The sequence below is a fragment of the Adiantum capillus-veneris genome, unplaced genomic scaffold, assembly GCF_014529385.1.
Source record: "Adiantum capillus-veneris isolate H3 unplaced genomic scaffold, ASM1452938v2 Hic_scaffold_976, whole genome shotgun sequence".
In the NCBI taxonomy this organism is placed as follows: Eukaryota; Viridiplantae; Streptophyta; class Polypodiopsida; order Polypodiales; family Pteridaceae; genus Adiantum; species Adiantum capillus-veneris.
Window position 1 is genome coordinate 8,527 of NW_028221931.1, and position 27,778 is coordinate 36,304.

The following is a 27,778-nucleotide window of genomic DNA, read 5'->3' on the forward strand; positions in this document are numbered from 1 at the left end:
GTCCTTGGCGCCCCTCAGAGTCCCAAACAAAGAACTTCCAAATCAATGACTGACCTATAGAGTCCTAGACATCCTGAGCCTGCTCACAATATTTGTATTTTTGTAGTGGACCTTCTCTAGGAGCTTTCACGGCAGCCTTGCTATACACGTTAGCCTGCTACACTCACCTATTCCATACTGATCGAAAACCTTGAGCCATGGGCTTGAGGAAAGAGAGCCTGGCTGCACACAACAGTGGAAGTGGCAAGTCAGACATATGATGCTATTCCATTATGCTCGATGAAAGACAGTGACACGGTTTTAAACTTCCCTGAGCATGCTAACAATATATGCATCTCTTTGTGGTAAACCTGCTCTTAACAGCTCTCATGGCAGCCTTGCGATGCTAGCAAAGAGAAGCCTTCTGCTTGACCCACTACACTCATCCAACTCCGCTAAGAAATACCATGATAGTTTCTCCAATTGATATCAGCATCACTAGCCAACAATATCTGTCCAGATCCTGACACAACAGATTTAGAATAGGCAATGAGTATTCAGCAAAAAACAAAGTATCATCTGCATACTCCTGATCAAGTAAACAAGCTCCCTCCCATAGGAGGAGGGGAAAACTAAGTCCTCTAATCTGTGGTATTTGGCGTCGCAAATAAGAGAACATGAACACGGAAAAAAACCAAAAAAGATATGGTGCCAGCCTGTCAGGGGCCAACCCCACTGCACAGAGTGCAACAACTGGATTGACTCTCCAACAAAGCCCCCAGACTCCTGACTCACACACACCATACAGAAACTAATAATTCCAAGCTCAAGATCAGGCAGGCTTCTCATAAGCTATTGTATACTTCATTTGGCCATACTTCCCTACTAGTAGGTACAGCAGTTGGGTGTATTACAGTGCTTGATGCCATGGCAAGCCCCCATACATCATTTCTCAGGCCTCCGTACTACGTAGCGCCTCCTGACTTTACACAGGTATGTCCTCACAGCCTAGAAATAAATTTACCGCATGTGGCTACGAAAAGAGATGGGACTCATCTCAGGAAACACACAAATCAACATTTGCACAAATTTCGTCCAGCTTTGTTAGTTCAGTCCATTTACAAGCACCCTAGAGTAAACATACATCCAGTTCTTGCTACATATACAATAAAACCTGCTGCATACAGAAGGAGAACTTTTAAAAAGCAGCCTTAGCTTCTGAAAAATACAGGCAGCATAGAGTCTTACCTAAGCCTTTGAAGGGAGGCTGCTGGCAGAGAAGAAAAATAACTGCAAAACCAATACAATTTGAAAAAGATCAAGCAGCATGCATTTAAGCCTCAACAACAAGAAAACTATGAAGTATCAGAAGTTCCAGCTCTTAGAACACGTCAGAGCTCTTTCTCTATTGGAAAGTGACCACTGCCAAACAAATCGAAAGCAGGCAAACGGTTATTCCACAAAGATGTCTCAGATGTTACCACACAGCTCATATTGATTAAAGCATCTTTCCAAATTGCTTCTGAACTTTCACTTGCAAGATTGCACTTAGCATAAGCTTCAACTAAATGGGATACAACCTCTCTGGTCAATCTACTAAACTTCCAATAATGCTTCAGCACAAAGGTGCAGGTAGTATCCTTGATACCAAGTGAGTTTGAGAGGCAAATGATTTTCAGAAGCAGATAGGAGGCAAGTAACCTTCCAAATGTTTTTCTCGCCAACTGATTCCTTTTAATATCGACATAAGATTTCTCTCATAGTAAATCCACGTACTAGGGAGATCTCGGAACTGCAAGGAAAATATCAGGAGTGGCTACACCGAAAAAAATTAAGGTTGAAACAAAACTAACTCGAAAATTACAACATGAATTTGTTTTTTTTGCTCTATTGCGCACCACATCAATCTAAATTAGCAAAAAAACTCGAAACAAACAGGTCCCAGGCATTCATTCCTGAAAACTTGGTTAAAACTGCTACGGATATCAGCATTCTGAATGATTGACAAATCTGGTTGATTCTCATCCTTGAAGCTACTGTGACCTAATAGGACCCACCTTCAAAGGCACCATGTTTGTACAATAGCTTTGGTAGCTTGAAGCAAATATATTATTTGAATTGAGGCATTCTTTCAAGTTGAGTAGCTGGGGAAACGGTTTTTAAATGCAGAGACTTGTATGTACATGCAGTTCTGCCATTTTCCCGTTCCAGGTCTTTTCACAAACATGGTGCATCTTTCCACCATCGTCAGAAAATGTAAATTTTAGATCAAAAATGATTGGCAACCTTAAATCAAATTCCAAAATTCGAACTTATTTTGAGCATGGTAAAGGTCATAATGAAACCAAAGTTAGAGAGAACAAACACAGAATAAAGCAGGTGAGAACTATAATTGAGGCCTTCATCAGCAAGGTAAATGTGACTTTTTAAGGAATAAGGGAGAGATGTTTTGCACTAGATTAAAGCACACAAAGAAGAAAGACTAGGAAGAAAACCTGTAAATAATAACAAATACCAAGCTGCCAAACGCCTGTCCAGCAAGGTAGCCAAGAGCATCAAAACACCCTGTGGATGAACATGCTGGACTCATTGAAAACAGGGGAAAATACGACCTTAATCATAAATTTCAGTCAGTATACTTTTCCAAACTGTATTATGGCATACCTTTGCATAAAGAAGGCCATCTCCCACTAAGGCCTCGTAGCTTTGACACTTCCTCCACTGTCCAAAAACACAAAAGATTTGAGAAATGCACATTGGTTAACATCCAAAGCTCCTTGAGAGCTCAACCAGAAACCACTTTCTAAGGATATAATGATAGAATTGACGCGTACTATCCTTGCTTTTTTGTGTAAGCGAATTTCTCTGCAAATATTATCATTTGCGAGTACCATTTATGCATTCGTTTTGAATTTCTATTTAAGTCCAGCAGAAGATAGGAATATGGCAGCAAGAGTAGACAATATAGGGAAAGCGAGAGGGAAAATGCAAGACCATAGGACCGACCCTGTTTAAAAACCACTAAAAACCGACCCCGTTTAAAAATGCAAGGCCTTAGGACCAACCCTATTTAATAACCGCTAAAAGTAGTCAGAAGTTGGATTTTTGGATAGCATGTCGTGACTCATACCTCAATTAACAAAAGTGTGCATCGAGAAATGTTCAATCAAATAACACGACTAAGCTCCAAAGTACTAATATCAAATTGAGAAGGGATACTAAATAGATTATAGTAGATACTAAAGACAAAGCCTGCTAGGTAGTAGATATGAAAACATGAAAACAAACATTGAATGAAACATGGCTGTAGAGTCTGGACTCTAGATTGCAGCATGCATGAGTCGTGACTAGTCTACGCATCTCCAACATCCTCAAGGACAGGGCCCTCTTCCTCCACCTCCTCCTCATCATCATCCGCATGTCGTGCTCATCCTGGGAACTAGGGCCAGCAACATCCCCCGAGCTTGTCACTCTGTTGATGGTAAGGGCAGAGCAACCTCTTCCTCCTCTTGGGTTTCCTTCTTTCTCCTTGTTTAGCATTTCCAATGCAATCTCATCTTCTCGTAGCCTTGTTCTTTGACCTTGTTGATAAGGCACCAAATTAGCCTAAATGTATAGAAACTACTCTATACATTTTGGGAGTAACTTACTTGTCCTCACTATTTGGATAAGAGAAGAAGTACTCCAATTTCTCACAAGGGATGCACACATAGTGACATGAAACGGGAAATGGAAACAAGACTGGAAAGGCCATCTAAGTTGGAAATGGTTTGCTCTTTGCAATCGAATGGATTAGAAACGGACTATTAGAGTTATAATTTGTATGTGACCTTCAAAAAATTCATTAAGAAGCGGCACAAAAGAAACAAGAAACAACTGACCTTGGAAAAACAGAGTTTCCAATCCGATACGCCCAGAAACAGAGTTTCCTTGTAACTATGGATACACAAGTTTCTTGTGAGAGCACCTTGATCACCAAGTGCAACAAATCAGGTGTACCGCTCCAAATGTCTTCCAATATTTGACACCTGGATGCATTCTTTCCTCCTTTTTCCCATTTTGTCGAGCAAATGAACTTGGTTCAAACTTGTATGTAACAAGTTCGTCACATAGAGTGCCTTGCTAGGAAGCTAGGGACGTGGGGACACTGTCCCAGGATTGGGGATGTGAGGAGACGAGATTTCCAAAACCGCCGAACAAATTTCAAGTGAGGATGCTAGGGATGGCCAACGAGGGACAAGGCAGTCGAGTACGGCCAAGTGGAGACAGTCAACAGTGTTTGACCAGTTTTAACAATTCAAAAAGTAGCCTTTGTGACCTTTTTAAGGACAAGTTATAGGATTGTTTCACTTTTTTTTTTGGGGTGTGTGTGTGGGGGTGGGTTGGGGTTTTTTTTTTTTTTTTTTTTTGGGGAGGGGGGGGAGGGGGCACCACGAGCCAACGGAAAAAGAACAGACTAAACAACTTTAAGCATTTCAAATAACGACTGAACTGAAAGAGATGCACGACACGAGACGAGGAGTGGCACAGATCCACCCCAAGAGAGCATTGGCCCCAAATCTTGGCGCCCCTCTCGGTATTTCTTTATATTGCTTGAACTCACTACATCGCTGGTACTCCATCCTCTACGCCTCCACACGTAGCATAGTTTTTCCATACGTCAATCACACGTCGAACGCACACAGGTACGGAATACGGAATAAGTACGGATCAGACCACCTGAAATTCGACATGTCAGTCTTCACATAGCCTACTACATAAGATGCTACATACTACACCACCATGTTTAAAACTTTATACACAAAGACAAAACCATAGAAACTTTAGAAATTAGAATTTAGAGACTAGCTTGTTGCTCAATTTGCACACGTGACACGAGTGATGGTATAGTCACTAGTGGGTAGACCAAATTCCAATCAGACTTCAGTCAATGACCATGTGTCAATCAGGCATGTAGACAGAGAATAAAAAGTGGAGAGATGGTGCCTCTAAGTAATGAAGTAACCTCCATAAGGAGTCAAGACTGTAGAAGTAGGCCAAAAAACATTTAGGAGTGTAGTCTCTTGAAGGCTGAATCCAAAACATAAGTAGAGACTACAGGCTAGAATCTAAACTGTAGAGTCAACAGTGAACACCATACGGTATAGGTAAATGTCCAAAACCATGGTCCATAAGCAGGCGGCCAGACGGAGTGAGCTCTAACTCTCACCATAGCTCACATCCTCATCGTCATAAGCAACATCATCCTCGTCCTCGTTCTCATCCTCATCCTCATCACCACCAACTGAGCATGATGCTCCAATATGACTAGTACCAGCAATGGAAATAGGCTCTTCGCATCTGTAGTACTCTCTGCAATGGCCTCCTGAATCTCTTGCAAGGCAAGCAAGCGGTCCTCATCTTTTCCCTTATTGAGCATTTCCAATGTGACCTCCATTCTCTCATAGCCGCGCTCTTTGATTTTGAATATGAGCCTCGAGTTCGTGTGTATGTACACAAGCTTCTCTGTATGAGATGGGAGTAGCCTATTTCTTCTCTTGGTATGAATGAGAGAGAAGGTGCTCCAATTTCTCACATGGAGAAGCACATGTCCCTTGCAAAAGCACCCTCAAAGCAAGAGCTTGCAAAGCAGGTGTGCAAGCCCCAAAAGTTGCCCACCATTTCACTCCCTCTTGCATCCTATTTGAATCCTTTGCAATTGGATGAGCAAATGACTTGCTTTCAGCTTTATAAATGTCACTCATCAAATAGGGTGCCTTGCAAGGTCAAATCATCCTTGGTGTACCTGTCCAAGAATGTTATCCATCCTTCATGCACCTCGCCATCACTTTCTTGCCCTCTTCCTCGCTATATAGGATGCAACATGTATCCAACAGCATGTAACTGTGTGTGCAACGTATTCCATCTTTCAATGCGTAGATCCCTAATCTTTCTCATCGCTACCATGAGATCCGTATCCCTATTAGCCAAACGGAGAATTTTCAAATTCGGAGCACAAATTTTCAAAATCAGCCTGACCTCTTGCCAAAAGGATGCATTAAACACAATGTTCGAGACCTCGGTAGCCTTTTCAGTCTTGGACCTCTTCATCTTCACAAATTTGTCATTGATCATAAGCTTGTGTATACCTTGCATGCATCTCTGATTTTAAAATTTTGTGCTCCGCTCCCTCTTAATCTTCACAAATTTGTCATCAATCATAAGCTTGTGCATACCTTGCATGTATCTCTCATCCACAAGATTGGCCAACATAATAAAGTAGTACGCAAATCGAGTGGCTGACGGCTTCACCAAGTCCTTCTTGCTAAGTTGCCGAAACAATGCCAACACAGTAGACTTTCTTGTCACAAATGTGACAATCTTTGTTGCATCCTCAAGCACTTTTGCAACCCAACCAATATGTCCAATGTCCTCAAACAAAAGGTCCAAGTAATGGCAAGCACATCTGGTAAAAAAATGTATTTCCACTCCCTTCCAATCATCTCCCCATCACCAACACAATTGGTTGCATTGTCCATGCATACCTGCACAACATTTGTTGGGCCAACATCTCTCATATCTTGTTTGAGATGCTTAAAAACGAATTCCCATGTCTTTGTTTCCCCAGATGTGTCTACAGCTTTCAAAAACACTGACCCATGAATAGAGCATGCAAGAAAGTTAATGATAGGCCTGCCCCTAGTGTCAGACCATCCATCACACACATTAGAGCATCCATATCTTTTCCATTTCTCGCACACACCCATAATCTCAGTCTTTACGCATTTGACCTCCTCATTCAATTCTGTGGTGCGCAAAGCATGATAAGAGGGAGGAACATACGAAGGACATGCTTGTGCAATAGCTTTCACCATCTGCAAAAAGTAAGGACTCCTTACTTTCCATGTAGGAACATCCTCAGCATAAAAAAACCTGCACAAGGCTTGGTCTGCTTGCTTCCGTGCTTGCAAGCCAAATGCACTTGCCAAACCCCCTTGAGCAACCTTTCTCTTCTTGCTTCAGGACCCCACATTGGACTTGGAAGAGCCACTTACATTAGTCGTTCCCTTAGCATGCGTACTCATTGAAGCACCTCCTTGAGCTTGAGAGGCATCTCCTTCCAAATCAATGACCAATGCATCTACAAAAGCAGCTCTGTCTTCTCCCTCTGGCCTTGCATCTGCATGCAATCTTCTGACAATCTCTACAACATCGGTTGGGGCCTCATCACATGGCCTCCCACACCATGGCCAACAATGCCCAAAATATGTGCACTAATACGCAAAGGGCCATCGTCCTATGAATGCCCGCAAAAACACATATTGCCACTCAGGATGCTTGGTTTGGCCCATCTGCAAACTTGCAAAGCATTTGGCTTGGAAGATGGAGCAGCGAGCTTGAGCCTTGGAGTGCTCTATGTCTTGGTGGGAGAAGTTGAAGGCAAGAGAGAGTGAGATCCGAGGGCCAAGACTCGAGAGGATGGGCTGGCCGCTGCCCAAACTTCATCACACGCTCTCTGAAGCCTTGACAAGTTGTGGTCTATGAAGCAGCCAAAGCGGCAAAATGCAACCCTCAAGTGGTCAATAACCCTGCAACCTTTGTGAGGACATCAACACCCCTTCACCTCGCTCTATCACTACATATATGTACACTCCCCTCCCATTTTGCCATTTTGTTTGGATTGTACACTAAGGTTTGCTAATCACACCATGAGTACACCATTGTTGTCTTTTGCTAATATGACTACATATTTCTTCTCTCTTTTTTGCAAATTAGTTATCAATGTGTTGGTCTCTAAATGTAGATCATATATGCCAAAATAATTTCCAAAAAACGGTCAACTTTAAATTTCAGTTTTTCTCCCAGTCCTCGGGGAGGCCTTTTCCCATGTCCCTGTGCCCTTCCCCTGTCCCATGTTTCTATGTCCTTAGTATACCTCTGTATGAGAGACATTAGCCTTCATGGACCTCTCTTTCATTACCTGTAATCTTGGCTAGCCATACTGGATGCAATACAAAGGCTACAGCATGCAAGGGAGAATGCATCATTTTCCGTCTACCTACACCAATATCCTTAATCCTTTGCATACATCTTCAAAGCACTCCTTCGCGCTCTCAATAATATGATCAGTCATCTCATATGAAAGTCCCATGATCGTACCTTCTCTATCCAAGACAAAGGATCTTTAGAAAAGGTTTAAGGTTCCATTTGTGAAAAAGTGATCATGTGACGTGCCCAACTGGAAAGGGATGGCCGAAAGGACAAGAGAAACCGATCTCAAAAGAAGTTTAGTAACTTGTAGATTTAGGTGAGAAGCCTTGGGGGGGGGGGGGGGGGGGGGGGGGGGGGGGGGGGGGGGGTTTAGCTGTTACAGGCTTGGACACTCTAAGCGAGAATTCAATAACAACACACGATCAGAAACTGCAAAATCACTAAACTCGAAGAGAGAGAGAGAGAGAGAGAGAGAGAGAGAGAGAGAGAGAGAGAGAGACGGCACGGCAGGGCATGGCAGAGTCCTGTGCCCAGATGCACTGGTCCCAAAGACCGGTGCCCCTTCTGGTATTTCTTTATTATTACGAATGGCAACAGTACAACTCCCGAGAGTCCTCTGCTCTCACACTCGACGTCCAGATCCTCTGCAGAGTGAGGCCCCAGGGGCGCTTAGAAACAGTACAAGGGATGCCTAAAAGCAGAGTCCCAAAATCTCTTCACCCAAAAGTATCTACGTCACACCCTCCGTCCACTTTAAGTGGACAATGCATAAGTAAAAGAGAGCAGCCCAAAACTAGGCGGAATTCTTTGATAAAAGTGATCTCATCCTCTTTCTCAATATGGCACAAAAGCAGCCAGCTCTCTTTCTGAGTGATCCCATCTTGCCCCCATCTTTGGTGCCCCTGTTCAGCCCCTATCTTTGCCGAATAAGTACCAACAGCTCTCTATTCTTGCAGGGCTTCCAGTACTGTAGAAGTAGCCTCTTTCTTCCTTGCTGGAGGCTGTTGTAGAAGGTGCCAGCTGCTGCAGATTTCACCCAAGAAGATGAAGATTTCGAGCCCTCCTACTGCTGCCCAAAGCATCCTGAGAGATGTCATTTCGAAAGGGGAGTTCCTTCGCAAAGAAAGATTCATCCATCACGAAAAGTGGCTGTTTTTCGTTGTTTTCAGCCCATAGTGAATCACCTTGGCATTGGGCCAAAATGTGAGCGGTCTTTTTCTAAAAGCTTGAATGCATCATATTTGCACGAGAACAATCATATAAAGTACTGAGTTAGAATAAAAGTGCAAAAATAATGTGACACAGTGTTGTGCATGCGCTATTTTTAGTAAGCGACATAGATTTTCTATGTAAAAATAGTTTTACAAGAAGTAGAAGTAGAAAGGCTTCTTAGATAAACTTGGAATGTAATAAGGGGATAGGAGTGAGAGAGTGTTTTCATCAGCAAGGGTCGTTCTGTACAAGAGGGGCAGCAAGAAGGTGCTGCAAAGAAGAGGGTAGAACCTTCAGTCTTGATGGAGAGCCATAGCTAAGGCATTTAGACATGATTTTGAGGCTTGGTTGAGGGTGTATCTCTTCCTTTTTCATTCCCAAGTTGGCATTGAATGCTCTATGTACAAGCATCTACATAGAAGGTGATTTTTTTGTAGTCTCTTTGCTGTGAAGAAAAGGAGATCTCTCTTTCATTGTGTACATACATCTTATAATCAATCATGAGTTAACATTTTCTTGGTGTTTTTTTCTTTTTCATCAACATTGAAGTTGGGTTGATTGTACTGATCACGATTTGTCTGTGATGATCACGATTAAGAGCGCTAATAAGAAAACGAATTTTGCATTCAAATTGCTGATCTTTTAGTGCTAGAGGGAGGGTTGGGCAAGAAGCACAGTAGCCATGGAGTTTTACAATAGAAAGTTTTGAAACATTTCAAGAGGTTTCAGTCCATGTTTCAAATGCCATTCAAGAGGTTTCATAAAGAACTTCAATCTAAATGTTGACAGATATATCTAGACACTAAATGACCATGCACATGCATAACATAACAATGTAAAATGTGAATTAAGTGTATCATGTGGTAAAGAACTCGTGGCTTACTTTGAGACTTGAAACTTCAGATAGACCAGATCGGAATGTAAAAATAAAGATTACATCACTGGGGAAACAAATTCAAACCCTCTTGGTAACCTATGGCCCTAAAGGTTGAGAACGCAAGAGGGTGATAACAATAGGAGTATTTAGAATGGCATGGCTTAGAGAAATGTAGACGTTAATATCCAAGAAAGTCCTCAACAGAGTTTTGAGAACCAAGGCAAGTGGAGACTTTTCCTTGGGCATAATTACTTAGCTTAATAAATGAGATGTTGAATTACGGTTTCAAGCCAGAATAAGCACACCTCATTTAATGAGTAACATGCTTAAAATTACATGATGACAAGAAGAAATTAAGCTTTGCATGTGTGTTGTCTTCATTTTCCCTTTGTTTTGCTTTTGGATAGTGTTGTGCGGTGTACTGAAGGCAATAGCCCATAACTATCACAACGGATCTAAGAGTCTAATTATGTTTGATACTACTGAAGGCTACTCTTAAGTGGGATCTACGAGATCATTCCCCTGCAAATCAGAAGGGCTGATGTTATGGAATATGCAGCCAAAGAAGAGAACTGCTAGGACGTCTTGCTGCTGAGATCTATGGGTCAATATCTTCAGAACTTTGCAGCCAACAGAATTGGCTTCCTCTTGAGGCTGATTTAGACTTCCTTTATGGACCAGAAAAAAGCTAATGAAGCTAGTGATTCTGGTCACTTTACGTTAACCAAAAGAGGCTGCAAGGGGGGTAGCCTCGAAGGGTGCATAGCAAAGGGTCTCTGGCCAGCAAAATGTTGATGTAAGCTGGCCTATGGGGCTGCTTTCCCGCAATGAGTGGTTGCCAGACTCAAGCGTGCGCGCGCGTGCGTGTGTGTGTGTGTGTGTGTGTGTGTGTGTGTGTGTGTGTGTCTCCATTGGATGCGATCATTTTCTCTTACTTTGGTCGACCACTCCCCTCGCCAGGGCTTACTTTCTCTCTGGCCGTGGCATTCGTGTGGTTGAGGATGTAGTCGATGAGGCTGGATATACTTTTGAGTTTCCCTTCACCGCTCGCTGTTTTGGATTGGGCATGCATTACTGTCAGTTTTGGAGAGAACTTCAAAGTATGTTGCTTGACTTTTTGCCAGTTTCACCTTTACCTGATGGTGATCGCATGTCTGATTGGGAAACGCCTTTTAGAGATATTTCTGCGGGTCGAATTTATGCTCTTCTGCTACCACAATCATGGCTTGCTGATCATTGCAATGCCCTTTGGCACATGCACAAATCTAATCTCTGGTGGAGGAAGCTTCTCTCTGCCTTGTGGAAAAGCCATTTGCCTTTGAAGGAGCGACTGTTTCTTTGACGCTGTTTGCTTTGAGTAATTCCTGTTGGCACTTTTCTTAGGGCGCGTCATATTCGCCCCTCCTCTTGCGTCCGTTGCTCCACAGCACAAGAGGATATTTGCCACTTGTTGTGGGATTGTTGCATTACTAGAGACTTCCTTCGCCGTGTATCTGCCTGTATGCGGCTCTGCTTTCCTAGGGTTGTTTTTCACAAAAGGTTCTGAGCATTTGGCATTTTCTCACCAACACTACAGCGTTTTGCGGTCTTCTTTATGTGGGTCAGATACTGGGCTTATTGGACCCTGTGGCGTCAGCGTAATGCTTACATGTTTCGTCGTACTCATGCAGACCCGTTCCCACTCTTCAAGCTTTCCCTTAGGCAATCGTTACGGTTTGCTTTTGAAGTTGGTGATATCACCGCAGAGATGCATCGGCTTTCCTATGAATGTTTCTAGCTACTCTGTACAGCTGAGTAGTTCTGCGTTCTTCCCCTTGTACATTACCCTTTCGGTGGATTTTCCTCGCTTTGAGGTTTCCCACTAGTAAATTAATCAAATCGATTTACAAAAAAAAAAGAGTGTGTGTGTGTGGGTGTGTGTTTGTTTAACTAGCTCCATTCGGGACACGAACACGCGCTTAAGAAAAATGATCATGATGGATGCAAAACTATCTCCTATCTAGCTATACATACACACCCACACAAGTACACACGAGTAAAGGCACAAACTTCTGGAGACAAATGAGAAAAAAGTATACACAAGCCTTTAAGTACTTGTGTTTAGAAGAGTCGGATCTTGACAATGTCTTGTATTCAAAAACTCAAGATGTTTAATCTTGCAAATTTGAAATAAAATCAGGCCAAAAACGAAGCATACCTTCAAGCAGAGCACCACTGCAAGACTCAAAACTGTTTGCGTTTCCTGCAAGTTTTGATAAAACAATCAAAATTTTCTCTCTCTCTCTCTCTCTCTCTCTCTCACAAAGATTTGGATTGCAGAGGAACTCACCTGAATCAACTCAAGATTAAAACAAGCGAACTCAAGAAGATGCATGAAGCTCGCAAACAAGGTAAATCGGCAATTTAGCAAGGCGGTAAAGCCATCATCCAAGAGTTTCAAACTCCTAAGCCGACTCTCCCCGCAAGGGACCCCCCTAGTTTTTGTTCTTTTCTTTTACCCTTTTGATGGACTCTCAGTCTTAACTGATATGTATCGATTGCCTTCACCGAGTAGAAAAGTGTTGTAATGTTTTGTTGTCACGTGCACATCTAACCCTATGTGTACATGGACAAGCTACTTCATGACATGGGTTCGGTTCAGTTAGCTTAGGAAGTGATCTAGTAGAACCCATTAGGAGCATTTTTACAGTGCATAGACCTATGTTCCCTATTTTAGCCAATTTTCACTTGTTATTTTTAAGTGACTTTTGTTGAAAAACTGGGTAGGGCAATTTTGATAAGCAAGTACATAAGAAACCTAGCGCTAGCACTTTCTGGCAGAAGAGGCAGCAGGGACCTGACATCCACAATGCACCTTCTCAACAAGAGCAGAACCAGCCTAGCGTTTTGCACTTGCAGCAACCCGGCAGTAACAAAACAGCAGAATACCTAGCGTTTTTGCATTTGCATAACTTTCAGCCCTAGCGTTTTTGCATCAGCATGACAGTCTAGCGTTTTGCAAATTCTCCGCGACAAGACCCCAAGAAGCATCAGCGGTTTTCAGTTTTCAATATCAAGACTCTGCAGTCTAACTCCCAAACCTCACAGATCTCACCTTCCCACAGCAGATCCTCGCCGCACGGTCCTATCCAGCGTAGTTGGCAGTTTCAGCCCGGAAAACGCAATTCCAGAATCTGCATTTTCAGCGCGTCGTCGTTGCATCGTCGTCATCGCCGTCGTCATCGACATAGAGTCAGAATTCAGCAGATAAAGGTTTGCAGATTTCAGCCATTAGCGTTTTCAGATTTCAGCCCGTCTCATTGTCGTCCTCATCGTCGTTGACATCGTCGGCAAGTCCAAAGCATTGTAGAGTTTTGTGCAATCAATAGTAGACCACTCTCGCCATAGAGAGTGGGGCCTTTGGAGGAGGGTTTAACAACATTCTCGTGTCGTATTCTTCTCTCTCTATCTCTCAGTCTCAACACCTTCATTCACAGTGTTCACTTTGTTTGTGTCCATTGCACTCTCTCACTAAAGGAACGGAAGGCTCTCCCTTCCGTAAGTAAAAGGAACCCTTGAGCACAGTTCGGAGCACTCATCTTTAGCAAAGTTCAACATTCACTTCCGTTGCACCTTACATTGGTATCAGAGCTTTGGTAGTGTTCTGCATCACTCAAGGAAAGAACCACAAGAATTTTTTTTGCTTGTTGCGGTCGCACGTAACCCAAGTCCTCTTGGGCGTGTCGATTCCTAATCGTGTTTTTGAAGAGTGACAGGAAACCCAAGAAAGAAGGCTTGTGCAGCCTCCCCTTGTGTCTCTTTTCACTCAATGAGAGCGAACCGTGCACTTAGCGGCCGACCAATCGATGTGAGGTGGGAAAAAGCAACCTTGGTGTGAGCAAAAGGCCGCCAAGGGGTGCGCCCGCGGGAAAGAGAAGAGCTCGGGTAAGAGAAGATCCTTCTCTAACACAGATTGCAAGCTAAAGAAGAACCTCAAGAACCTCAAGACTCAAGAACCCAAGACCCACAAGAACCCAAGTTCCTCGTGAACTTAAGAACCCAAGACTTCAGTGTATGGTCGTCACCCGAAGCAAAATCGATACTTCGCATGGAGGTCATGAGCATGTAAGTAGCGAAGAAGAATTTTCCCCACCATGAGGTTTTTCTGACTCTCCCCCTTCTCCATCTACACCAAGGATTGCACCAACTCTTATGGAGGTTTTCGACAAGATGATGATGGACAGGAAGTTAGAACGTGAAGCAAGAATGCAAAAAGAAAAGCAGAAATGGATGCAAGCACAAAGAAAGAAGAGCCAAAATAGAGCGTGAGCACAACGAAAGAAAAGCTGCATTGGTCTTACTTTTTTCTAATGTGCAGGCGCAGCTTAGAGAGATTCAGGAGAAGGAGACTCTCTCAGTCTCTTCTTTTTCAAAGCGCGACTCACATGATTTGCATAATAATGATAAGAGAGATGATAAGCATGATGATTTGCATGATCAAGATGTGATTATTCACGAGCAAGATGAATTGCAAGATAAAGATGTGATTGTTCACAAGGATGATGGTTTAGTTGATACTTTGTCTAGTGAAGCTAACCTCATTGCAGATTCGATAGATCACGAAGAGCCGATCTTGGCTCTCGAATTGAGTTCCAAAGAACCCCAACAATAAGTATTATGTGTTCGATTGATTAGTCAGCACGCATTGTTCCAATGTTTCATTCGTGATGCTTTCGTGTATTTTAGTCACCGTCCTTATGTGATCCCTTTTCATAGGCATGCCATATTGTACGATAAACACGATTCCCTCATGAATGAGCACAGATGTATGCGGATTACCCATGAAAACATGAAATGTTTGCATTCAAGGAATCCACATTCTCTGTCTTCCTTGGCATGACACAGTATCAGAAAGAGCACAAGAAGGATTGAGCATAAAGCATCGGCATTTCCATTGTGATTTGCCACAGTTGATAGATTTAGATCAGAAAGTCAAGATTCGACCCCATTGTGTGAGTGTGTTTGATGAACGGTTTGGCAATCCATCTATATGTTCATCTACATTGCATGCACAGTCTTTAAAGAAGACTAGAATTTTTCCAGTCACTTTACATGGAATGGGTATGTTCAAGTTTTTTGTGTTGGAAGTGGTTTCAAGAATTTTCATCCTCGGAGATTCTTGAAGAAGGTAGATGCATGACTATAAACGAAGTTGAAGCATTGAAGGAGCCACAAATGACTTTGTGTCGCTTTCGGCGCGGCCCAAAGAAGCAAGCGTTGCAAACCTTTATGAAGTTCAAATATCGCATGACCCACGCATCAGAGTAGGCCGGCGAAGAGTCCTTCCCAGGATTCATCCAGACATTGTTGGCGATCTCCCTCGACGCCATACAGTTTAATACCAGTACCTCACTTTGAAAAGGAGGGGATGTCACGTGCACATCTGACCCTATGTGTACGTGGACAAGCTACTTCATGACATGGGTTCACTTCAGTAAGCTTAGGAAGTGATCTCGCACTTTTGTGAGTCTGTTTGCAGATTGTGCATGTCCAGACACTTAGATTAAATGCATATCCTCTGGTTGCACACAGCATGATCATCGGATTTCAATCAAAACCCATCAAGGGCATTTTTACAGTGCATAGACCTATTTTCCCTATTTTAGCCAATTTTCACTTATTATTTTTAAGTGACTTTTGTTGGGAAACTGGGTAGGGCAATTTTGATAAGCAAGTACATAAGAAACCTGGCGCTAGCACTTTTTGGCAGAAGAGGCAGCAGGGACCTGACATCCACAATGCACCTTCTCAAGCAAGACCCCCCCTAGAAGAAGCCTAGTGTTTTCTTCAAGAGCAGAATCAACCCAGCGTTTTGCACTTGCAGCGATCCGGTAGTAGCAGAACAGCAGAATGCACGTCGTCATTGCATCGTCATCATCGACATAGAGTCAAAATTCAGCAAATAAAGATTTGCACATTTCAGCCATTAGCGTTTTCAAATTTCAGCCCGTCTCATCGTCGACATCGTCGACATCGTCGGCAAGTCCAAAGCATTGTAGAGTTTTGAGCAATCAATAGTAGACCACTCTCGCCATAGAGAGTGGGGCCTTCGGAGGAGGGTTTGACAACATTCTGGTGTCGTATTCTTCTCTCTCTATCTCTCAGTCTCGGCACCTTCATTCACAGTGTTCACCACTTTGTTTGTGTCCATTGCACTGTCTCACTAAAGGAACGGAAGGCTCTCCCTTCCGTAAGTAAAAGGAACCCTTTAGCACAGCTCAGAGCACTCATCTTGAGCAAAGTTCAACATTCACTTCCGCTGCACCTTACATTTGTTTTGGTCCCAAGGGTCATATCTGACCTCCATGGACGATAATTCTCTCTCTCTCTCTCTCTCTCTCTCTCTCTCTCTCTCTCTCTCTCTCTCTCTCTCTCTCTGACGCTCCCGCTTGCCCTGCCCTGCTCCCGCTTCCTCGTGCTCCCGCTGCCCTGCCCTGCTCTGCTCTGCCTCGCACTCCCGCTACCCGCTACCCGCTGCCCTGCTGCACCGCGCTCTTCCCCCTCTGCAAACCCCCCCCCCCCCCCCCCCCCCCCCCCCGCTCTGCTGCCTCGCGCTCTCCCCGCTCTTTGCCCCAGCTCTCTCGCTACCTCAGGCTACCCTGCCCCCCCCCCCCCGTTGCGTAGAGAGAGAAAGAGAGAGTCGAGAGTTTTCGAGCAGAGCGAGAGTAAGCTACCAATACGTAGAGAGAGAAATGCAAAATGTAGAGAGAGAAAGCGTAGAGAGAGAGACAATTTGCGAGCGTAGAGAGAGAAATATAAAATAAAATTTATTAAAAAAAAAGAACTGCACGCGTAGAGAGAGAAAACCTACGCGCGTAGAGGGGAGGGAAAAAAAAGGTGGATACCTAGGTGATCCCCCCTCCCCCTTGCGGCCTTCAGTCATGAGGAAACAAAATGGCAAGGATGACCCTATGGAGGATGCCATTCAAAAATGCAAAGAAGAAACGAGTGAGTCTATCAACAAGATCAATCGCCACCTCCTAGGTACTATTAACGCACTCGACGAGTGCGTGGCAGCACAGGAAAGCACGATACATACACTTGAGGATCGTGTGAAGGCCCAAAGAAGAGGAAATCGCACTACTCAAGAAAGAGCTTGCAGAGGTGCGATCGCATTACGTCCTCAAAGATGGAGAGCTTCAACCCTCGATAATTGAAGAGCTTAACCAGATTAAAGAACAAGTGCGGGCCATCAAAGAAGGTGAGGAGCAATAAAAAGAAATGACAACCTTGTGGGTAGATGTCATCATGAAGACCCAACAAAAAGCAAAAAAGGCAAAAAAATGGATCGAGATTGTCAAGAAAGGAAAGGTCAAGGAAATAACCCCCACCCCCAACCCCACACCAACCATCATTAACTTAACACTAGAAGAGGAGCAAAGGAGACGTGTGCAGGCCTTAGACGTAAGTATATGTGGCCTCAGAGACCAAGATAATGTGGATGAAGAGGTGAAAGAACTCATGACTCTGGTGGGGGTTAACGAGCAGACACATATGAGGGCTTGGAGAGTGGGCAATAAGAAAAATGGGAGCAACGGAAAAACCTCGAAAGAAAGGGCACTCATCCTCCGTTTCCCCTCCATGGAAGCGAAGGATTTCTTGAAGAAGAGACCGACTCTAAAGAAGAATGGCATCTTTCTTGGAGATGACCTCACCCTCTCTCAGATTGCTCATATGCAAGAAGTAATGCCGAAAATTAGAGCAGCAAGGGAGAAAGGGAAGATTGCTTTTTACAAGGATGGAAGGGTGGTGATATTGGAGCGACGCTCCGCATGACGGTGCAAGACCTATGGGACCACACTAAAGATGGCAACTTGGAATTGTAATGGGTCACTCCGTCTTGATGTAGGTGCCTTTGAGGATAGTTTCACAGGGAGAGACATCATTTTCTACTCTGAGACCCATCACGCCCCTGGGCAATCCATGCCACAGGTGAGCGGAAATAGATGGGAGACAGCCTGCAAACAAGAGACCAGATCGGAACATTGAGGACGGGGCTCAGGGGGAGTGGCAGTTCTATTCAAGGAGGAGTTGCAGCCATTGATATATATAGCACGCAAGGATGAACAGGCTAGGTACATGTGGGTAAGGCTCAGGGCAGAGACGGGCAGATACCTCTACATTGTTATCTGTTACTTTCCACCTAGTACCTCAGTATATGCATCACCTAGAGGACAGTCCCCCTTTACTATTCTGGATAAAGACATATGGGAGTTTTCCAAGGCTAGCGACATTATCATACTAGGGGACTTCACTGCTAGGACTGCCCATCACCAGACAATATTTTATGATACTTCCGAGGAGATGCTTGGGGAGCTGGACGTTACAGAGATGGGCCTATCCAGACTATCACAAGATGAGTACACTATGGCAAATACTTGATAGATATGGGAATTGCACATAGATTGGCCATTTTGAATGGCCTATAAAGATTTTCGATAGCTGGAGGTTTTACTTGCTTTCCACACCGACATGGTGCTAGCACAGTGGATTATGTTATGGCCCAGGCAGGGGTTATTCCATTCTTTCAGGATTTCATGGTGGGCAATAGGCCAGTTGAAGTAGCAGTTAATCATGCTATCTTGTCTTTCACCCTGGCGTTTCAGTTCAGCATAGCTCCATTAGGAGAGGTCCCCACGCACACTCGGTATACCTTCATGAGGGTGACACATTCTGTGTATATGGATGAGATATACAGACAGCTATGCACTCAGGAGCTAGGACGGCCACTAGTTGAACTCACTCAGATACTGACAAAGACACTCCATGATGCTGCATCAAAGGCATACCCCCACAGCCAGCCTACACGGAGACCATCTCGGAGCATGCACTAGAACAGTTGGTATGACGAGGAGTGTAGAGAAACGAGGATCAAATTACAGAGGGAAGTGCTCATGGGTATTACCACACATAGACGACTTCACAGATTATCTTTCGCCACCTAGTGCGACGAAAGAAAAGGGCTTATCTATTTCAGCTACAGTGGGATCTGTATCAGCTATTTATGAGTCAAGACTCAAGCGAAGCATGGAGGCTATTCCACGAGCATTCACCACCACCAGCGGTCACCTCGGGGGAATATGCCACATCTCTCCATACAGCATCAGGTCAACCACCTTTGCCGGACCCACTAGAGACATGCCCGGAGACATGTTCTTTCTTTATTGCCGAGAGGGTAAGGAAAGCCATTGACAGGATGAAGACAAGGAGAGCACATGATCATGATGGTCTGGTAGCAGAGCATTTCATCCATGCCAGAGATATGCTTGCAGAGCTCCTTGCTATGATGTTTAATCGAACCATGTATGAAGGCTTCCCGGAGACTTGGAGTATGTCTACGATTGTGCCTATTTTCAAGTCAGGAGATCCCATGATTCCCGGGAATGATGGCACCATCATGGTTGGTCACACATTAGCTAGGTTGTACGCATCCGTTCTTGAGCAGGAGCTGAGTAGATGGGCAGAGCGAGAGGGCGTACGAGCACCAAGGCCAGCAGGATTTAGGAGAGGTTTCTCCCCTCTTGAGCAGATTCTGACACTTAGAGCTATTATTGAGGAGGGCAGACACCATGGCAAGAGAATCTATTGTAGCTTTGTGGATTTCCGCAAAGCTTTTGACACAGTGCCGAGAGCCAGACTTATACACAAACTACAGGACATGGGTGAGCCTATAGAGCTGATATGGGGAATTCTGGCTTTATACAGGACGATGATGGGGCGGGTACGCACTACAGAGGGAATGTCTGACATGGTCCACTCCACTATTGTCACGTGCACATCTAGCCCTATGTGTACGTGGACAAGCTACTTCATGACTAGGGTTCAGTTCAGTTCAGTAGCTTAGGAAGTGTTCTGGCACTTTTGTAAGTCTGTTCGCAGACCGTGCATGTCCAAGCACTTAGAGTAGATGCATATCCTTTGGTTGCACACAGCATGATCATCAAATTTCCTTCAAAACCCATCAGGAGCATTTTTACAGTGCATAGATCTATTTTCCCTATTTTAGCCAATTTTCTCTTATTATTTTCAAGTGACTTTTGTTGGGAAACTAGGTAGGGCAATTTTGATAAGCAAGTACATAAGAAACCTAGCGCTAGTACTTTCTAGCAGAAGAGGCAGCAAGGACCTGACATCCACAATGCACCTTCTCTGCAAGACCCCCCCCCCCCCCCCCCCCCCCCCGGGCGGATGACTTAGCGTTTTCAGCCAAGAACAGCGTTTTCTTCAGTTTGCAGATCAGCCCAGCGTTTTGCATTTGCAGCAGCCTAGCGACAGCAAGACTCCTCAAATCATTAGCGTTTTTGCAGCAGGACACAAATCAACCCTAGCGTTTTTGAATTTGCAGAGCACCCTCGCGTTTTTGCAGATTCGTCGCGACAGGCGTCGTCGTTGCATCGTCGTCATCGCCGTCGTCATCGACATAGAGGCAGAATTCAGCAAATAAAGATTTGCAGATTTCAGTCTTGGCATTTTCAGATTTCAGCCCGTCTCGTCATCGTCCTCATCGTCGTCCACGATGTCGACAAGTCCAAAGCATTGTAGAGATTTGTGCAATCAATAGTAGACCGCTCTCGCCATAAAGAGTGGGGCATTCGGAGGAGGGTTTGACAACATTCTGGTGTCGTATTCTTCTCTCTCTATCTCTCAGTCTCAGCACCTTCATTCACAGTGTTATGCCACTTTGTTTGTGATCATTTCCACTCTCTCACTAAAGGAACGGAAGGCTCTCCCTTCCGTAAGTAAACGGAACCCTTGAGAACAGTTCGGAGCACTCATCTTGAGCAAAGTTCAACATTCACTTCCACTACACCTTACAACTATTGGAGTGAAGCAGGGATGCCCCCTATCTCTGACTCTTTTTGGGATGTATGTGGATGAGTTTTCAGACTATGTAGAGCGTCAGGGAGACAAAGGGGCTCAGCTAGTAGGGACATGGATTACCTTGTTACTATATGTTGATGATATTGTGTTGATTTCTCACTCTCCAGAGGGGATGCAACGTCATTTAGATGCTTTGCATCCATTTGCTCGTCACAGTGGATTGTCTGTCAACCTGGGGAAAACCAAGGTTATGGTGTCCAACACGACACCACAGTGGGTCAGGAGGTCAGCACCCACATTTTACGTATGGCCAGGAGACTGTGGAGTACTCAGATGCATAGACTTATCTTGGGGTAGTCTTCAGTGGCCCGGTGTTTTCACTGAGGAGAGCATCAGAGATAGACTAACAAGAGCGTATGTAGCCTTGGGAGGACTGGAGAGGATGTGTTCGCAGGTCCAGTTTCAAGAACCGCGAACAAAGCTCTAGCTTTTTGACACTCTAGTGACTTCAGCTAATGGGGTTCATTTATGGGGACCCTTAGTAGACCATCATGGGAGTGATCTGGCAACACAGATGGATGGAGATGTATGGAGAGGCCTCTGGTCTCTATGATCGCTCGGATGATTCGAGCTAAGGCCTCAGTGCCGCATGAGATTATCCGAGCCGCAACCCCCCCCCCCCCCCCCCCCCCCTCGCCTCTCGTGGTGGAGGCATTGACTAGATCAGTATCCTTTATACACAGTTTATGGGATCTCCCCAGGGAGAGATACGCTCGGCTTGCCCCGGAGTCATCTCGACAACTAGCGCTACAAGGCGATACAGCATGTTGGTATGGACAGATGACAGCATGGTTTCAGTCACATGGATAGATTGCCTCCGTTTCAATACTTCCTGGATGCACCCTCCTTGTCTCTCACACGGACAGAGATCACCAGACTCATACGCCAGGATCTGATTTAGCGAGATACTAGGAGCACATGTATACAGCCGACACAGGAGTTGGGCACGAAGATGGCCTTCTAGAGAGAGCATCTGCTCCAACTCACGGAGGACAGTTTTGTGACTACACCTGCATACATTAATACACACTTATCTCATGGGATACGATGCGCTATTGGGCAAATACGCACATCCTCACATCAGCTCCAGATCGAAACTGGCCAATTTCAAGGGGTGCCAGCAGGGGCCAAGATATGTCACCTATGTAACACAGAGCCAGAGACAAAGCTGCACTACACATGTCAGTGCCCGATGTACGATGAGATACGCAGTCGCTTCCACTGCTTGTTCAGAGAAGATTTCAGACCATTTTCTAGAGTCATGAGATACGAGGATCGGAGATGTCTCGGATTGTTCCTGCTAGAGTTGCGCATACTTAGGGAGAGCTTGTTGAGGACATTAGGGGAAAGACAACCTCAGAGACGAATCACACATTTCTTTACACCAACCAGGGGAGAGCCAGAGGAGCAGTCATCACAACAGATCTCAGAGCCCACCCACACTAGAGGTATGTTGCTTGACCGAGCCACTGAACTAGGCAGATCGAGACGCCCGCAACCTCGAGGGGTCTCCCACCATCGACGAAGGCTGCATCAGAAGATACAGATCACTCTAGCTCCACATGCAAGACGCCCAACCAGAGTATTGACCATGGAGGAGGTTGATGAGATTCGACAGCGACCAATGAGAGATTTCATTTGAACCCACCAAACACCCCCTCCCCCACATATCTCGCCTCAATTCCGAATCAGCTTCAGATTAATTTCCTTTTTTTCCTTTTCCCTTGGTGTGTTAGTTCTTTGTAATTTCCGTACCCAGACGTGATATCAGATTCACCAATTGTAACTTTTTGGTCTCATAGGTCATTTTGGCCTTTCGAAGACGTTAATATAACATTTCATTTCATTTCTGTGTGTGTGTGTGTGTGTGTGTGTGTGTGTGTGTTTTGAAAAGATCATTTCTATAAATCCGAGTACAGAAGAACCCTCGAGATGCTAGAAATAGCCCATCTTGCACGATGTACAGGGCCGAAAAAACCAAAGGTGGATATGGAAGAATCCACTAAAGGCAACTCCTCAAGGTGGGGTATGAGAGGAGTGTAGGATGAACCATTGCGGTTGGGAGTAATGCCACTAAATGTGATCTCTGACAAAATTGAAGAACATATGAGAGTGAGCCCATCGTGTGATGAAAAAAAGCCTGTGCTCTCGAGCCGCCCGCAAGGAACCCGCTGTTGAATCCCACTAGCTACATAGAGTGTGTCTGATGCCCACCAAAATGTCCACAAGGATCTCCACAATAAAGGACGGTGCCGCACTGAGAACATGGTGGCAACAAGCTCACCAAACGTTCCACAACGTAATGGCATCTAGTATGCAGAACACCTCATCTTGGAACGGAGGAGCATCATGCCGTGCATCCCCTCTGGCTACCATACTCAAGGTACCAATGAGATACCCTGAGGTTGTCACCATAAAAACTAGTTCCGTGGCAACACCCGAAAAAAAGAAGTGACTGCTCCCCACGTAAGAAAGACAAATTGGACCCCTGCTCTAGAAAGAAGCAATGCAAGAGCTCCCCAAACAAAGAGAGATGAGAAGCTAGGACAATGGAGACTGCTCCCCACGTAAGAAAGACAAATTGGACCCTTGCTCTAGAAAGAAGCAATGCAAGAGCTCCCCAAACAAAGAGAGATGGGAAGCATTCCCAAAGGCAGTGGCTAGGAGTCTCCACAATCCTACCTGTACAACGTATACATAGAGGATCGAAGCCCAGCTAAGCACTCCAAGAGCCAACTGGAAGACCATCATGAGTAAGCAGCCAATGGAAATAAGGAATCCTTCGTGCCACTCACAAAGCCCACAACGCAGGCCAAAACTGATACATGAAACCATGTGACAAACCTACATGTAACTACTCTCTGTCTTTTGGGCATCCGAGGCTTCTTACACACAAGTAATGTTCGACCTATCCTGACTAAATACTCAAAAAAGGTGATTGAAACATGTCTCTGTACATCCGACGGCCATTGCCACTCACCAAGATCCCACTATAGTTGAGACAAAGGACGACCCTCCCAAATCCAAACCCTCCAAGAGGCAACCTCCTCTACAGAGAGATGAGGATCCACGTATCGCTTTCTGCCACAAGAATCAACGACTTTGATCGGCTACCAAGCAAGGCTAGAAAGAGCAAGCCCTTTCTTATCAAAGTAAAAATGGATCCGTATGTGTGCAAAAGAGTCCTGCTTTCTAGCAATGATGAAACGAAAAAAGCTGTTACTTGACAAAAAGGGGGTTGTGCTAGACCTATCAAAGTAACCCCCACCAACCCTGATGCTGTGGAAGCATAGTATCACCTCTCATAAGTTGGTTCCACAAGCTTGAAATGGCAAACTCGATCTCAAGAATTCTGGGCTGAATCCCTCTACGGATATCATACCTCTCTCCCAAGATATCAGCCAGCAACAATCTATCACGACACCACGTGGTCATCGAGGTTGCCGGACCGACATCCCAAATAGCCCAATCAATGTGCAATCGTTGCCCTAGCTATTGAGGTCTCTCTCGAGACTATGAGTGGATAGGTATGGTGACCAAAGAATTCTATACAAGAGGCTGTCGCTCAATCTCCTCTCGAGCAAGGATTTAGCTCACTAAACACTCTCTAGAGGAGTGACAAATCTGTAACAATGAGCGTGTGAAAGGAGACAGATGATCTCTGTGCGCAGGCGCATCCGTAATCAAAAACCATATCCTTGCAGTCCATGTGTGCATGTCTCTAACACCATGGGTGGAAGTGACTGTAGCCAAGATGGACTAAAGTAACATCTTCCAAGGTTCATTGCATGGAAAATCCCCCTACCAATGAGCTTGGTAAAAAGTGCACGACTTGCAACTCACGATCAATGATACCCACACCACCCTCTCCACGGAGAGAATCACTATGGACCATTGTACTCTAGCCCGAGTTCACGAGTGCTGTCTGATCCCCCAAAAAGGAAGTTTCGAATCAAGCGCCTCAACCGTGCCATAACTCCCTCATGCAACGTCCAGCATGATGCAATGTACCAAGCGGAGGCCAACAACACCTGATTGGCCATCTGTGCGTCCCCAAAACATCCTTCTAGACCCTCGTAATGTACATGTTGCAACCTGTTGGTGTTCCAAGTAATCATACCATAGCATAAATAATCAGCACAAGGACTCTGAACCACCCCAGAAGCATACATATCCAAACATGTAGGGAGGTCTCTCCTAGACTGTCTCCACAAGGGGCACAGCCCATAAGGTACATAGGTCAGGAAGAAACCACATGATGCATGCGTAGAACCACTCTAAACCATCCTGTGCAATACATACTCTGCATAAGACCGATTGATCACTATGCCACAACATGTATAACATAGCTGGTATCCAAAAGGCCCATGACTCATGGATGCACCACACCCAACATAAATAGAAACCATGTACTCCATGTGCATAAGCAACAACAATTATTTGTCCTCTGCAATATCTAAGCATACATCAACCTATAAGCATATTGCAAACTGTCAAGCTAGTAATGCTCCCTCTTGATAGAGGGAAAACAGTAAAAGATGGCGCATCTAGGGGCAAGAGTGGGACATGTTTTCCCTAATTGAAATCTATAATCTCACTGTACAATGTGCGTAGCATGACCTGTTTGCAAGATAGTACATGACAAACCTTGTCATAAATTGTTGATGTGTCAAGCCACCGAAGACCCGGCCGGTTGGGGTTTCCCAAACCCAACCCTAGCCGACCTGCAGATCCCAATCGAGGGGCCTAAACTCCAAGAGAAGAAGCAGCAGAAGAAGTAGAAGCAATAGAAGAAGTTTTCACCAACTTATAGGTCCTCGCCGAGTGGGGCAAATTAGTAAAAGAGATATTACCAACTTGTGGGACCCAAAAATTAGAAGGAAAGTTGCCTATATAGGAAACTGCGAGTTTGCTCTGCTCAGCAAGAAAAACCCACGACCCCATAAATGGCTAAAAACTGCTAAAAATGTGTAAACTCATTAGAGTGACCTATGACACACATTTGGTAGCACAACTACAGAACACTCGAGACTGAAACCCTAGGAACAAGGCTACCACCTCATGCTAGCCTACCAGGTGGGCAACACAGTGGAGTGCACCACCTCGAATACGGCCACGCACAACCACAAAACATCCCCCATTCCCTAATTTGCTCATGGGAGATACTAGACCACCACCATACAAAAATCTGAGAACACCCCATCTCAGCTCCTCGGACGGGAAACAAGTCCAAGGGAGCTGGCATGAGAGGATAATGTCGCATGTGGCAGAGGTTTGGTGAAGATATCAGCAAGATTGTCTGACATCGGAATATACTCTAGTCAAATAGAGCCATCCTTGGTCTTCTCACAAACAAAATGAGCAGACGCCCCCCCCCCCTCCCCCCGGCAAAGATCCCACACTCGCAACCAATGAACTCCTCATCTATCAATGACGCCTCTAGGCTCAGACCATCCGCATAAAGGCAAGGCTAGACCAATATCCAACCTGGGCCAATCAATGTGAGTCCTTTCTCCTAGTTGTTGACTTTCCTTTGATTTGCATTCCAAATCAAAGGTTGCCTCTCAATCTTCTTTGCACATCGAGGACTGTTGTACCAATGTACGAGGCATAGACAACCATATCCACAGCAGGCAGCGGGCATGAAAGGAGACATATAAGATACATCCAGTAAGGCATCAGAAAAAGGAACCATATCACCGTGTGCCAAGGGCCGTCAAATCTGGGAATTGCACTATATTGTGCATGATACAATAATTGCTTCCACGGTTCAGCCCAAGGAAACAAAACTTGGAGTACAAGCTTTGAAAGCAATGCATTAATTTGCACTCTGGATCTTTGATGCCCAGTCCACCCTCCTCTTAGGACATAATAATAGTACGTCAATGCACTCTAGGGCGATTATCTCTAGAGTCGTCTGAACACCCAGAGAAAATTGCACATTAAATGCCATAGTTGTGGCATAACCCTGGCATACAAGGTCCAACCATAGGTAGTAAACCAAGATCTTGCAAGAAGAACCTGATTTACAATCAAAGCCCTACCTGTCAGTGGCAAATGCATAGAGAACCAATAACAGATCTTCCTCTGAATGGACTACAAAACTGGCTCAAACTGATGCTGGGGTGAAACCTTAATACCCTCGTGGAAACCGAGATATATTCATGTCTGACCCATGTCAACCAAGTGAAATGATTCTGGGACACTCCTCGACTCCTACCCAAAAACCAAAAGACTTGTGCCAGTTTATGATCGCACCACTGGCCAAGCAAAAGGTAGTATAAGGAGCATACTGAGTAAACAACAAGGTAATCATCTGCATACTCTTAATCTACAATTTCTTGAGCCATGCTCATAAATTGGCAGGATTGGTGAGAAGAGGACAGCCCACAGCTAGAGCCTAGAAGTCTTGCTTTCGGAAGAATTCCTATTTTCCCACACAGCTGGCAAGTATTGACCAGTTTATGCGACCTGGATTTTCGGGAAGACAGGCGCGTGCATACCCCTGCCATGAAAAATGCAGCTGAAATGTGATTTATTTATTTATTTTTGTGGGGTGGGGTGGGGAGGGCGGGGGGGGGAGAGTTACCCGGTACAAGAGATAATTGAGGAAGAGGGGCGACGAGGAGGTCGTCGCTGCGTGGCGAGCCATGAAGTAGGACAAGAAAGTGAGGGCGTGTAGCGCATAGAAGGGCTCTGATAGCGTTTGCACAACCTCCATAGCCACCTCCATCTGCAGTATGTCAAGAAACAACGAGAAACCGCGCCAACGTATACTTTGTTCCAATGGTGATTGTCGTCAAGTTAGTAGATGTCCAA

The 27,778-nt window shown here is 44.9% G+C and overlaps 1 protein-coding gene across 4 annotated transcripts; it reads right to left on the reverse strand.

Moving 5' to 3' along the window:
* Positions 1-419: 419 nt before the first annotated feature.
* On the reverse strand, positions 420-27,778 carry LOC147416437 (uncharacterized). 4 transcript variants are annotated; one of them, XM_086508363.1, is made up of 6 exons: positions 27,549-27,778; positions 12,237-12,281; positions 2,644-2,700; positions 2,475-2,559; positions 1,228-1,269; positions 420-502 (listed from the first exon to the last, which is right to left on the reverse strand). In XM_086508363.1, the coding sequence occupies exons 1-6, from the start codon at positions 27,690-27,692 to the stop codon at positions 435-437; spliced, it is 441 nt and encodes a 146-aa protein (XP_086364489.1). In that variant the 5' UTR covers positions 27,693-27,778; the 3' UTR covers positions 420-434. The 4 variants fall into 4 exon arrangements, with proteins under 4 accessions (XP_086364489.1, XP_086364490.1, XP_086364493.1 ...); XM_086508364.1 differs by having other exon boundaries at positions 2,475-2,544; positions 27,549-27,776; XM_086508367.1 differs by lacking the exon at positions 12,237-12,281 and having other exon boundaries at positions 2,475-2,544.

What these genes read in the sequence shown, in the direction of transcription:
- LOC147416437 (XM_086508363.1), bottom strand. Translation starts at nt 27,692, where the DNA reads ATGGAGGTGGCTATGGAGGTTGTGCAAACGCTATCAGAGCCCTTCTAT. An exon ending in CAGTGGTGCTCTGCTTGAAG is followed by an intron (nt 2,701 to 12,236) that starts GTATGCTTCGTT and finishes GTTTTTGGACAG; the next exon opens with TGGAGGAAGTGTCAAAGCTA. An exon ending in GCCTCCCTTCAAAGGCTTAG is followed by an intron (nt 503 to 1,227) that starts GTAAGACTCTAT and finishes CTGTTGTGTCAG; the next exon opens with GATCTGGACAGATATTGTTG.